The sequence below is a fragment of the Lolium rigidum genome, chromosome 6, assembly GCF_022539505.1.
Source record: "Lolium rigidum isolate FL_2022 chromosome 6, APGP_CSIRO_Lrig_0.1, whole genome shotgun sequence".
NCBI classification, from domain to species: Eukaryota; Viridiplantae; Streptophyta; class Magnoliopsida; order Poales; family Poaceae; genus Lolium; species Lolium rigidum.
In genome coordinates this window covers 217,737,051-217,750,054 of record NC_061513.1, presented here as the reverse complement: position 1 = coordinate 217,750,054, position 13,004 = coordinate 217,737,051, and the positions used below count along the sequence as shown (strand labels likewise).

The 13,004-nt window shown below is 44.6% G+C and overlaps 1 protein-coding gene across 1 annotated transcript; it reads left to right on the top strand.

Moving 5' to 3' along the window:
- Positions 1 to 2,732: 2,732 nt before the first annotated feature.
- Positions 2,733 to 5,024, top strand: LOC124668269. Its single transcript, XM_047205436.1, has 2 exons — positions 2,733 to 2,868; positions 4,663 to 5,024. Exon 2 carries the CDS (start codon positions 4,674 to 4,676, stop codon positions 4,839 to 4,841), a length of 168 nt encoding a protein of 55 aa, XP_047061392.1. The 5' UTR covers positions 2,733 to 2,868; positions 4,663 to 4,673; the 3' UTR covers positions 4,842 to 5,024.
- The last annotated feature ends 7,980 nt before the right edge of the window (positions 5,025 to 13,004 follow it).

Here is a 13,004-nt window from a genome sequence, read left to right as displayed (position 1 = left end):
TTGTAACTATTACGGGACAGACTCAGATAGTCTCCCGGACTTTGTAACTTGTACATCACGAAACCCTCGGCTCCGCCTCCTATATAAGGGGGAGTCGAGGGACAAAGAAAGCATCGATTTCATTGTCAACACAACCCTAATTTTCATAGCAGTCGAGTACTTTTCCGGCTGAACCTTCAAGATCTACTTGCCCTTTACTTCCCTGAAAACCATAGTCTACAATCTGTAGGCATTGACAAGTCGATACCTTGTCAACAACGGTATTACCATTGCACACTTGCCGGTCTACCGTCCTGAAGACGATTGAACGATCGACAATGTCTGCGACTACATTTAACATTGTGTACTACTTTCAGATAATATCAATTGTACCCATGTGCATCTAACACTATAAGTAGCACCTTGACTGATGTCCGTTGGAGGATAGAAGGGAGATAAACACGACATGTATGCCTCTTCCCTTAGGGAATCAAGGACCTCTCTTTAGTTTAAACTATCGATTTGTATCAAGGATTCACTTATATGATTACTCTCTCAAACTTGTGATTCTACTGCACTCATTTACATGTGTGACTCAACTGATCATGTATCAGTCTTTTTCTCGGGGTTCTACGTTCTGTCTTTCTCTCGAGAGATGGCAAACCGGAATTTTATCGGGTTGAGCGTCTATGTTCGTTGTTCTTCGTGTTCATCTTCCCCCCTCCCACATCTCATCCCTCGAATTGGGTCAATTCGTGAAGATCAGACACAACTCTTAGGTTCACTCTTCATCACAACACCTGCTGGAAGTAGCGAGAAATATTCTTCATTGACCGTCGAATGTGCTATGGATCACTCTAAACCTCTGGTTATGACATACAACATGAAGAAACATGGCTACATGCTCTGCCAGACAGGTGCGGATGCTATCCTGAAGCACTCCTCGCTCCCTCGACGTTTTGAAAAGTGCATAGAAAGGGTCTCTTCCATTCGAAGCATTTGGCTAGCATGTACATCCCTGCAATTTATTGATATAGTTCATGTTTGCCATCCGCTCCTGATCCTGTGCTAACATTGGACTGTAGGTGAGACGGGGAAAGGCAGCATGCTTGACTGTTCTCTTGTGCAACAACATGATCTAGGGTTGAATGACGGTGATGCGTGTTGTGGTGTGATGCAGAAGTTGGATGTGGTCATCCTAATCAAATGGATCTACCACTAGGCCAGACAATAGAGTAGGATAATGTCGTTTACTTCGGCCACGGCAGCCGATGGAGAGGAGCCAGAGTCGCAGAAGTAGGAGATCAGTATATGTCTTCCCTGCACACGGCGACACTGGTCCAGTGCCGGTGACCATGAAGACAAGCTTCTCTAGAGAACGATGTGGGTACGATGCGAGAGTACAAGGAATCTCTAGAGTGGTAGATCTGCATCACCTCCGGTGTCGAAAGAGGGAAATGGGGATTCTGGATGGGGGCTAATGAAGGAGGTAACCGAAAGCGGAAGGTGACCCTCGGCTTTTCCGCGCAATGCTGCAAGGATTTTGCCTTCTCCTACCATCTCATGCCAAGCTTCTGCACGCACGATGTTCTCTATTTTCGTCGCGCTCATGCCTGCCCCTCGAAAAACTGATGATTCAGTCGTTTCTCCCTAGACCTGCCCCGGGAGTGTTTTAAAACCTGTGGTAGCCACAACGCAGACCCCTCTACGAATTCAAATACGGGCATTTTTCGTTTCCACCTTGTCGGCTGAGGATCATGCTAGGTACCAAACACCCCTCGTATCCCACCTGTTCTGTACTAAGAGCATCTCTAACAGAGCCCGTAAAAAACCTAAAACCAAAAAATAACCGCTAGTTTACAGGTTTGGGCCGAAAAACCGCAGATCAGTCACCGTAAACGATCCAAAACCGAAAAAAGTTTTCAGGCCGAGACAAAAACCCAATTCGACCTGTATTTGTAGGGGTCAAACGAGCGAACCGAACGTGGATCCATATCTAGGGCGCGCTAAATTTTCACCACCCCACGCAACCGCTCAGTCTCTCCCTCCTCCTGCGCGCCGCCAGCACACTCCACCGCCGCCACCGCTGCACCGCCCGATTCGGCGGAGCCCGACGAAGCGGAGCTAGCATAGGTTGCCCCGCGTCCCGCCCCGCGGTTCCTCGCTCAGCTCCAGGTCCCGCCGCCGCACCGGTGGAATCGAGGATGAGCTTGGCCGACGAGATTAATGACGTCGATCTGTCCGATTCGTTGAGCTTGGACGATTCCGACCTCGACGAGCTGCTCCACGACGACGACTTGGAGGCCACCATCCTCCTTTTCTCCGTCAATGAGCTGGAGGACGGGGCGAAGCTGCTGAATCGGAGTGTGGCTCGGTGATTGACCGGAACCACATCCAACGAAATCACATCCACCAGATTATTCTATTTTACAGTTTTAGTTTACTGGCTCTGCTATGCGTCAGTTATTTTTCTATCCATAAACACGAGTTCGGTGAACTGAACTCGGCGTTTTCATTTCACGTGTTTACGGGCTCGGTTAAAGATGCTCTAAATAAGCTAGATTAGCTAGCTGTTACATTTATAAACAAGTTTCCGTTCCGATATCTTCTCTCTTACTTACAAACAAACAATATAGGAGTATGTCTCGAATCCGAATAATAGTCAGACAATACGAGCATATTGCTACTCGCAAAATAAAAATAAAAAGGAAAATTATATCCCACCGTTCAAACATCCAAGAACGAAAAGAACTCCCCTGATTCTAGGGTTTCTCACGCGGGACCTGGGGGTTGCTGCGGCGAGGCATAGCGTACCGACGGCGGAGCAGGATACGCGGCGGCCTGAAGCGGAAGCGGCGGCGGTGCATCTTCTGGGATCAGAAAGAAAAAGTAATATTCGAGCTCCTGATTTTTGTTACTAAAGAAGTCGCCGCGGGATCGGAAAACAATCGCCGTCTGGTTCCACATCTGTAGTTTTACCTCGTCGCGCTTGTGATGGAATTAAATCCTAGTTTTCCCGCCTGTTGGTGTTTTTACAGCTAATCGGTTTGCACCAATTGGCATTGCGCTGCTCGATTTGCCGATTTAGCCTAGTTTGTCGAATATTTTTGACCGACTGAGATTAGGTCCCCATGGTGAAACAGAGTAGTGATAGATGATGTGTTCCTGTTCAGATTTATGGGAAGTTAAAGATCATTTGATCCCTTTAGTTTTGCTATGCCACATTGAGGTAGCTAATTAGTGTGAAATCTTGTGGATTGCGCCAACCATATTATTGGGGTTCAGGATTTTCATTGTTGTAGGATCCCAACCTTTGTGAACCCAGCACCATGTTGTACTGCTATTTTCACTAAAGAAAGATGGGAGTAGGAGAGCTGCTAGCAATTCTATTGCTGTTGCCTATTGTAGTGGTTTTGTGGAAGAGTTCAGTTACAAATAGATTTATGGCGTTTTTTAAGCGACTTTGCCATATTCCCTTCCGTGAGTCTCATTACTGGGCTTCCTCCATGCCAACCCTGGCTAGGCTTCTCCCAAATCTGAAGCTACTGAACCCTCAATCTTTGCCAACCCACTGAATTGAATTGCCTCCTCCAGTGAAGCACAAGTTATTACTCTTCTCATCTCCTCCCCTCTACTGGATTGGTGGTTTGTAAAGAACCATCCAGATCTACCTTTTCTATTAAGAAAGGGTTAACCTCCTTGGATTGGTTTCTCTTTGAACAAATGAGTTCTGGTCTGTTATTTGAGCAATTAAATCCAAATCTTTTTACAATACTTTTTCCTGTCTGCGTATATTTTCCCACGACATAGATGATATGAATTTTTGGATTTCTTTTTTAGATCCTAGGTGGGTTCCAACTCCATACAGTATTGTTAGTGCAAAATTCGACCCGGTCATTATTTATTGGATGACATTTTTTTACGTTATACAGATTCTACCTGATACACCTGTTGTTTCTTGGACATCATCTGCAAAATTCGACCTGGTCATCTAGGATAGATTTATGTTAAACCTGAAACGCCAAAAGTAGCAGCACCAGAACAGCTTCATATTCTGTTCGATAGTGTTTTCTCTGCTGAATGGTTTAACCCTAGGATTTGTTGGCCCATGATGGAGGTATCTCTTAACTTTTGTGGCATATCTGTCTCATATTCTGCTATGATTAGTGGCTGGGCAAAACCTGAATTTGGACAGCTAAAATATACCCTATTTTCTGAAACAGAGGGAGTTCTATTTAGTAAGAAGTACACGTTTCGTAAGCCGAGTCAGTAGAATAATTTCAAAGAAACTGAAACCTATATTCTTCTAGTGGTAATTGTCTGTTTAATTTAGAAGGGAACCTTCAAGAATTCGAATTTTGTGGTTGTGAAAATAGGCATCATGGAACCTTTAGACATGAAGCGTCGTTCCACAATGATAGGAAAACGTAGCTCCTATGAATTTTTTTCGAAGTCTTACCGAAACAAAAACAGTATTACGCTGTTACTTTGCGACATTGCATGCATAACCTGATTTGACAAAATTCTTCTGTTAGCTACTATGTGGTGACAAATGTGAGCATTCATGTCAGTGTGACCTCAGCCATTTTGCATCATCTTCTACTTTCACATGTTCATTTACATCCTACACTGATCATTTATATGTGCGCCAATAACCCTTGGCAGTTTTATTATTGTCTCCAGGTTTTGTCGTAATGGGGCTATTCAAGGGAAGCTTCACATTTATTCTGGGAATGGGATGTGGTGTCTATGTAGCTCAGAACTACAGTGTTCCAGATGTCAAGAAGTTGTACAATACGTACTCTTTCGTGGCACAGTACCTTGAAAAAACTTACCGTAAGCCAGAGAAAGAGGAAGATTGATTGTCATTCCATAGGTTCTTGCCACACTCCCCCCAGGGAATGCATTAGTATAGTTCTTGCATGACTCAAGAGTATGTGCTGTGTAAAGGTCGTTTTCTTCTTTCATGGTTGAACTATGAGGGCTTATCTTGACCAGTTAGGGAATTCTATTGTTGGAACAATTTTGGGATTGTTTGAAAAGCATAACTTGCTACGTGTTGTTGGGATATGAACACTCCCTTTTGGTAGTTTTTTAATTTACGATATCAAAGAGCGGCACTGGATGGTTATGTGTTTGCACCTTTCGTTTTACACAATACTCCGTCCATCCTAAAATATAAGGCCTAGCATAATTTTTGTCATGTTATGATGCCCGGAAAAAGCTGCTTAATTTTTTGCGACAGTGTTGGTTCCTGACTTCGTGAGGTGCAAACATGTGATAACTTCCACTGAAAGCTGCTCGGCTTCTATAAGATTGGAAGTTAGTTAAAAAAAGATTGGAAGTCTGGCGGCAGTGGGAAATTCATACACAACTTGAATTTATATTAGGACAACCTGGCCCAGATTTCATAAACCCCATTCGTCAGAAAGTTCTCCATAAGCATAAGCCTAAAAGAAGTGGCCCTAATACGTGTACGTGTTCTGTTTCGTCACAAAGTTTTAAATCAGAATTCGATCAAGTTATGAATAGTATCATAAACGTTTCTGTCCACCTAAGTTTTGAATTTGCGACCGGGCTCACAGTCGCTAAACTCCAGTGGATGCCGATTATTGGTATGGCGTCTCTGAGTAGACCAATCCTAATTTTTTCGATAGAGATCAATCCTCATACTGTAGAAAAATTTCCAATTGAATACTGAAGTCTTCACCGTCCGAAACAACTAGATATGAAATCTTTACTATTAAATCTCAATCCGTTGGTACGTACGTCCCTCGCCACCGCGTCCTCGAGCGATCCACGACAGGAAAATCAGAAAAACTGGCTACCAGCGACGGAACCGTAGGTCCGTAACCGACCAGTTATCCAAGCCGTGCTGGTCGTGGGCTTCGGGAGCCAAAATCTTCCGAGACTCCTAGATCGTTTCCAAGTTATAAAGAGACACGACTCCCTCATATACAAACCTAGATCGATTGCAACTTCTCGACATCCCACCCGATCCCCTGCCTACGACTCCCTCATATACAAACCTAGATCGATTGCAACTTCTCGACATCCCACCCGATCCCCTGCCTGATATTCACGCCCACCACTGCCCGATTCACGCCCGCCACCGGCCTCCAACGATTGAATCGAGTGGCCAGAGGTGGGAATAGAACCTAGCCATCGGATTCGTCCTCTCCATTGCGTGAATTGCATATCAACTGCAACCAGATGTGCGTCTGTGGCAGTGGTGTGGGGATAGGGCAGTGGAATTGCTGGATCCTCCGCGATGAATTGCTATCGACAGATTGCCATGAGCATTGGGTGCCTACTTCGGCGACGTGAGATTTGGGGGCGCTGTGTCGTGGGTCAGTTTTGGACGCGCGTGTCTTTGGCCTGGATTTAGTCTGCTGCTGCTGATTGTTTTGCTGCTGCCCCTGATTGCTATCTGCGTGTGGAAGCTTAGTTGTGTGTGCTTCGCTGCTGCCAATTGATGTACTCTGATTTCTAGCAGGTACAATGTTTGTTACTGCTTTGGTACTAATGTTTGATCCTTAAAGCAGTTGATGCTTACAGAAGAAAAACAACGTATGTGGGCTATTACATAGTGAGAAAAAGAGAGAAGGTAGATTAAATTAAATAAAGCGAATTACAATTTTGAAACTATTAGAATTAAGTATAAAAGAGTACTGAAAAAAAGTTAGATTATTTGAAAGTTCTGCTAATTAGTGTGATGGCCAGGCAGGTCGTACAGGAGTAGGGAAGTGTTGCAAGCTCTACTCTGAATTTGACTTCAGTACGATGGAAATGTATCAAAAGAACAAATTCCAAATCACATTAGCCACAGAAGCCGGAGATAATACTGTCCTTGGTGTTCCATGAATCTCTTGTGTTTTCCTCTGATTATAATTTTAATTTGTTTAGCAGGTCATGGTTTGAAGGCTGAGCAGCATGAGAATTATAGTTTTTATTCATGCTATACACCTGTTTGGATATTTTATTGTGTCAATTAAAATATTGGGACGTTAATTTGATTTTTATAATGAAACTTCTTTGTCAATCGAAATAAGATTAATTAGTCTATGTTTTTTTATGCTAGACAACTAGACAAATAAGAGATGGATAAAATCAGGTGTTTTCTCTCATTCAGGAAAGGATTACTTTAGAGGTCCGCTACAACGCGCGGGCATTCAGCTAGTATGTTAATAATTTCTTTACACGTAGGGGTATACAACAAGTTAGGACAAGGGCATTACCCAAACATATTGCTCGTGACAGGGGCATAAATTAAATACAAACGCATGAATATCGAGCTAGGGTGTCTTCATATTTGAATGGCAATGATTAATCACATTCGTCCGGATTAATCGAAGTCCGGCTGGTACCAGATAGCATTCATCTGTTCCTTCACGCCGTAAAACCCAGGATGATACCGTCCCTCCTGCAAAGAATAGAACGAGACTGCATCGTCTTCTTTCGCGAATGCTGGTAAATACACCCGTCGGCGGCCATATGCGTCGTCGTGCCGTGTAACCGCCATGGCGCCCCTCCTGTCCCAGAAAAGTACCAGGTCGTCGTCCCATCCATCTTTCACCTTCGTCCATTCCATCTTGCACCGGTCTAGCGTGTATACTCGGATGGCCCGATCCTCTTGTCTGAAGATGGCGAGCAGCTCCCCGTTCCGCTCCACCAGATAGCAGTACTCCTGATCATGGTAGAGTATAATGTCACGGTCATCGAAGTGTACTTCGTTGTCCTCCTCCTCTTCCTCATTGTCATCCTCCTCGCCTTCATTGGCACCATCTTCATCGCATTCCTCCTCGCTGTCTTCGTCTTCATTGGAGCCACCGGCATCCTCCTCTTCATCCTCACAATCATTATCGTCTTCTTCATTGACATGGTCGTCGACAATGTCGTCTCCATCTTGTATTGCACCCGGCCTATCAAGTACCCGCCACGTCATGTCCGTGGGGTTGAAGACGCCGAGCTTGCCATCTCTGGCCAGGAGGTAGAACTCCCCGTCCAGGAACACAGGGTTATGGAAGGGGACGATGAACGTAACGTAGTTGTCATCGTCGAGATTGTGAAATTCAACCTTGGTCCACTCCTGCTCGCCCGGGCGCCATGTCCTCATCTTGAGGTATCCTCTACAGGCCTCCATGGCGACCACCACGAAGTCTGGGCGTCCTGGCGCAGAGGAGAACACCACCGCCCTCAGGTAGTGGCATTCTTCACCCATCGGCGGAAGGGGCACGACGGCTTCGTCGTGGCCTGTCCTGAAAGGGTGCACCAGAAAGATGGCCGGACATGGGCCGTCGTCGCCCTTCACGACGACGACCCACGCATTCTTGGAGAATATCGGCTTCGGCGGGAGCCCGTCATCGGAGAAGAGGCCGCGGAGGCAGCTCCGCAGAGCGTACTCCTCCCCGCTCGCTGCGTCCGTCGCCACGAGGACATGGCGCGCTCGCGGACGGATCGAAAGCAGCAGCGGCCGCGGCCGTGTCGCCCGGATGGTGGGCTGCACCGGGATCCGGCTCCACTCTTTGCACGCCGCTCGGAGCTTGAGGAAATCGGTGAATGGAAGCTTGGGTATTATGTGGTGCTTCACCAAGTCCATGGGAAGATCAAGCCAATAACTTTGTTGCCTCATGCTGCTCGTCCCTGCCTCTTTTTGCTCATCTTCTTCTTTGTTCATCTGCATGCCATCCACATTTTAGACAATTAATCACGTCAAACAATATTTGAAGATTTGACAGTACTATTTCGTAAGAAATAAGATACTAGCGAACGATAAGAGATTTGCTAGTTCGCAGTTAGCTCAGAACTAACTTCGTGCACAGTTAAGTCTTACACTATTTAATTTAGATCTTGATTCGTGCTAGTCATGAGTTACAAAATGGCTTGGAACTAAAATTTGATGACATCATCTAACTGAGAACGAAATTAATCACGCCCATATATTAATCTCTTCTTCCAATAAATCGTGCATGCGGATGCGGAGGTGTGTGTATGCAGTGTTGTCGTAAATATTGAATTGGGCATTTAGAGGGAAGGGAAATGAAAAAAAATACTCTTTATTCTTAATTACTCCATCGGCTTTTATATGTAGCATTTCGAAGCGAAATTTTTAATAATAATTTGACCAACAAAATATAAATTATATGACACCAAAAATATGTTGTTTGAAACATCTTTCAAATACAAATATAATTTTGATGATATATAACTTGCATTTTATTCTTCAAATTATTAGTCAAAAAATTTACCTCAAAATGCATAGCGGCCTTATATACAAAATGGAAGGAGTACCCTAATATATAGGAAAATATCAACATCAATATTATTAGAATCATTATAAAAATATATTTTTATATTATATGCACTTGGTATTTTATATGTTAATATTTTTTCTATATACTTGATTTTTTTTGAACTCGGAGAGGAGTCTAGAAGACCCCAGATTTTCTTCCATTAATGTGGCAGGTACGAAGCTTTACAAAAAGCCACTTATACAACACTCGCTCTAAGAACCTAGTATTTGAAGAAAGAGGCTTGCACATTACAAAAAACACCCTATAATTAGCCTAAGCAAAGCAATCGAGGACCTAGGTGTCTCCACCACCGGATGCCGGCATCCTCCAGCGTCTCCGCCGAGGAACAAGAGCAGGCAGCTTGTGGGCTGCCTTCCGGCGTTGATCCTCTGCCAACGGCCGTCGTCAAGACACCAGGGACGAGACCACTTGGTGGCAAGGGGTCGTCGAGCTTCCGCAGCAGAAGAGAAGGAGGCCTCCTCATCGGAGGTTGCAGTATTGCCGCCATGCCGGCAAGAGATAGCTGAGGCAGAGCTGCCCCGAGCTTGGATGAGCACAAACTTGAGAGGATCTCCCTGAACTCCTCAAAACCACCGCTTGATCCTCCTAGATAAGTTTGTAGACCAGGCAGGAGATTGAGATCTCCCCGTCCACTCCTTCCCAACCACCATGGCCAGGAACTGAAGAAGGCACATAGCATCCCAATCGAATTTATTGCAGCAAGAAAAAGAGGGGAATGAAGGAGCAAGGGCAGCCGAAGCTAATCCTCGCCATGGATTCAGCATGAAGGTCCCGACATAAGGTCCACCGCCACTCTCATCCCAACCATCTGCCTCGTCACAGAGCAACCAAGGAAGATTCATGGAGGAGAGAGATTTAGTGGATCTGGATCCGACCGCCTTATTATTCGCCGGGGAGAGAAAAGCTGAAAGCAGACCTATACTAAGAGAAGCCAGACCTCACTCCCACTCGTCACCGGCACCATGGCCGCCGGCGACCAGGGAGAGAGAGGCAGGCGGGGAGTCAAGAGAGGAAAAGCTCAAGCCGAGCACGTCCCCACAGGGGTATTCTCGAGAGGAAGAGAGAAGAGTCTATATACTTGATTAAACATTAGAAAGTCTGAATTTGACTAGATCCAGAGCACATGGTAATTAAAACGGAAGGAGGGAAGTGTGGAAAAAAATGGGACATGGAGTCAGTTAATAATTAACACTCCCTAAATTGTAAATTAATTGAAGTTCCAGTTTTGTTCGTTTGTCAAACTTTTCATGGAGTCAGTTAATAATTAACACTCCCTAAATTGTAAATTAATTGAAGTTCCAGTTTTGTTCGTTTGTCAAACTTTTCAGAGTTTGACCAAATTGATTGAAAAGTGCACCAACATCCAGTAGTATTCATCATAAACTATAGTTTTGTACTATACATTTTATGTTGTAGATATTTAAGCATATTTTTCTATGGAGGAACTAAGAGTAACTAGAAAAGAATCTTTGTGCACCACTAGAAAAAAGATTATTACGATTTTAGAATTACTTTTGTTGGATGGTTCATGGTTCAGATTAAGTTTAAATTATACCACATAAACCATTTTTTACATTGGTATAAGTTAGGGCTTTTGAAACAACCTTTAGTGTCTTGTCCAGCTGCAAAATTACGGAAAACATGATCCATATAAAAGTAAAAGAGGATTCAAATTATTAAGTAGTACAATTGTTTTTCATTTGATAGACTAAGATTAAACTAATTTATTCAAGGAAGACTTGGTTTTGCGATTACTAAAATGCGACATGTTGTGCTTATTTTTAAGTTTTCACAGATAATAGTTCACTAACATATTTTTTTTTCTTATCGATCAAATTAAATCTCGAAGTACATGGTCGTTTAATAACTTCTTTTATGTCAGATTTCATCTTATATGTTCTAGAAAATTCCGAATTATAAGGTGATAAAAAAGCAAGTACTAGCAGTTAAACACTAGATGTAGATAATAATGCCATGGGTGCTTGTGAGTTAGAAAATATGTTCCGGGTAAGCAAGAGAAACACAATTATATTGAAGGAAAGAACACTCTCGAGCTAGGACGTATGTTCATAGAGGGTAAACTTAATACGAGAGAGGAAGACATATGGTGATGTTTGTAGTGCACTAAATTATGCTGATCACATGGCATACTCTCTACTTTATAAATGGGATGATTAGGATGAACAATTGCAAAATGGGGCAATTATTGTCAAGATTGTGAAATTAGGGGGTAAAATCTGGAATTTACTTTTTATAACACGTGTATAGAAAAAGATGAACAAATACAATTCCAAATAACAATAATATGAGAAAATATAGTTTATGATGATTCAAATACAATTACTTTTATAATATACATGTTGATATTGTTTTCTATATATTTAGTCAAACTATGCAAAGTATGCCTCTGAATAAACATAACATACATGGTAATTAAAAACAGAAAGAGTATTATCATCCATTCTAGAACCAAAAAGACAGAGAATAACATGGCCGAACTCCAAAGCATGGACTTACCTCACTTGATGATACCACGATGCATGTCTTAGTTTGGAGTTGCTCCCGTTTAAAGCTGCAAAAAGAGAATCATGATAAATATGTCTATTTCTTATTAGTTGGCTAGGAACCGTTTTATATAGCTCAAACTTGTTTTGTAATTGGGTCGATGAAATCCCTAGCATTTTACTTTAAACTCTCCCGAACGATGTAATGATTATTTGATATCAATCTAGCTAGCCCATGCATGATGGCATTTCCTCAAAAATTCAACTTAGTTTATCACACAACTTAATTACATGCTTGTTTTTCTTACCACACAGTCTATACATTCATTACATTATAATCAATTTATATAACTTGGTTTACCTTGTGGGAATAGCCCAGTATACTTGATCAACATTAGTATGTCCCGTGTCGTCGTCACATCCCGGGAAGAAGTGGAGCAGATTAACCTCAACGGTCATGTCCCTTAAACGCAAGGTGTGCAGCAGCACAACGCCATCGTTTTTTCCGGAAAAGGGGTAATTGATCGGCGACCGCAGGAGATGAATGCAGTCGGGCTCGGTCCCGGCCTCCGTTGCCGGCGACACGACGGAGCAGCTGCTCCTGCCGCCTATGAAGAAGGTCCTGTCGCCGATGCCATCCACCCTCTCCCACCCGCCGCCGCCGCTGCCGTCAGCGTGAGGACGCCAGCGGTGGACGTCGCCGCCGACCACCTCTCCGCGCGGCGAGTTGTTGACGTGGAACCGGACGTAGAAGGCGGCGCCGTCCCGTGGGTCCAGCAGCAGGTGGTCGGTGACGAACTGCACGAACGGGAGCCCTTCCCAGTCTGGTTGGACGTCGCTCCGTCGCACGTCCGGCGGCGAGGCGGAGGAGGAGTTCGCGTCGACGAAGCAGGTGTTCCCGGAGGACGTCAGGGCGTAGACCCTCCCGGCACCGCCTGCCAAGGTGCCGTTTAAGCAGTCGCCCGGGGAGCGAGCCTGGACGGGGAGCGACAACCACTCCCCGTCCCCGGGACGACAGTAGAGGAGGGAGTTGGGGGACGACACCGGCTGCGTATCTTGTGGCTCGAGAGAGCAAGCGCTTAGCACCACGGTGCATTCCGCCGGAGCCTGGGAAGAGAGCGCGCAGTGTAGCTCGACCCTTCCTAGCGGGTCCCACGGCGTGCCGTCGGCGGCGGGCAGCGGCGGGAGAGGCAGCAGAAACTCGTCG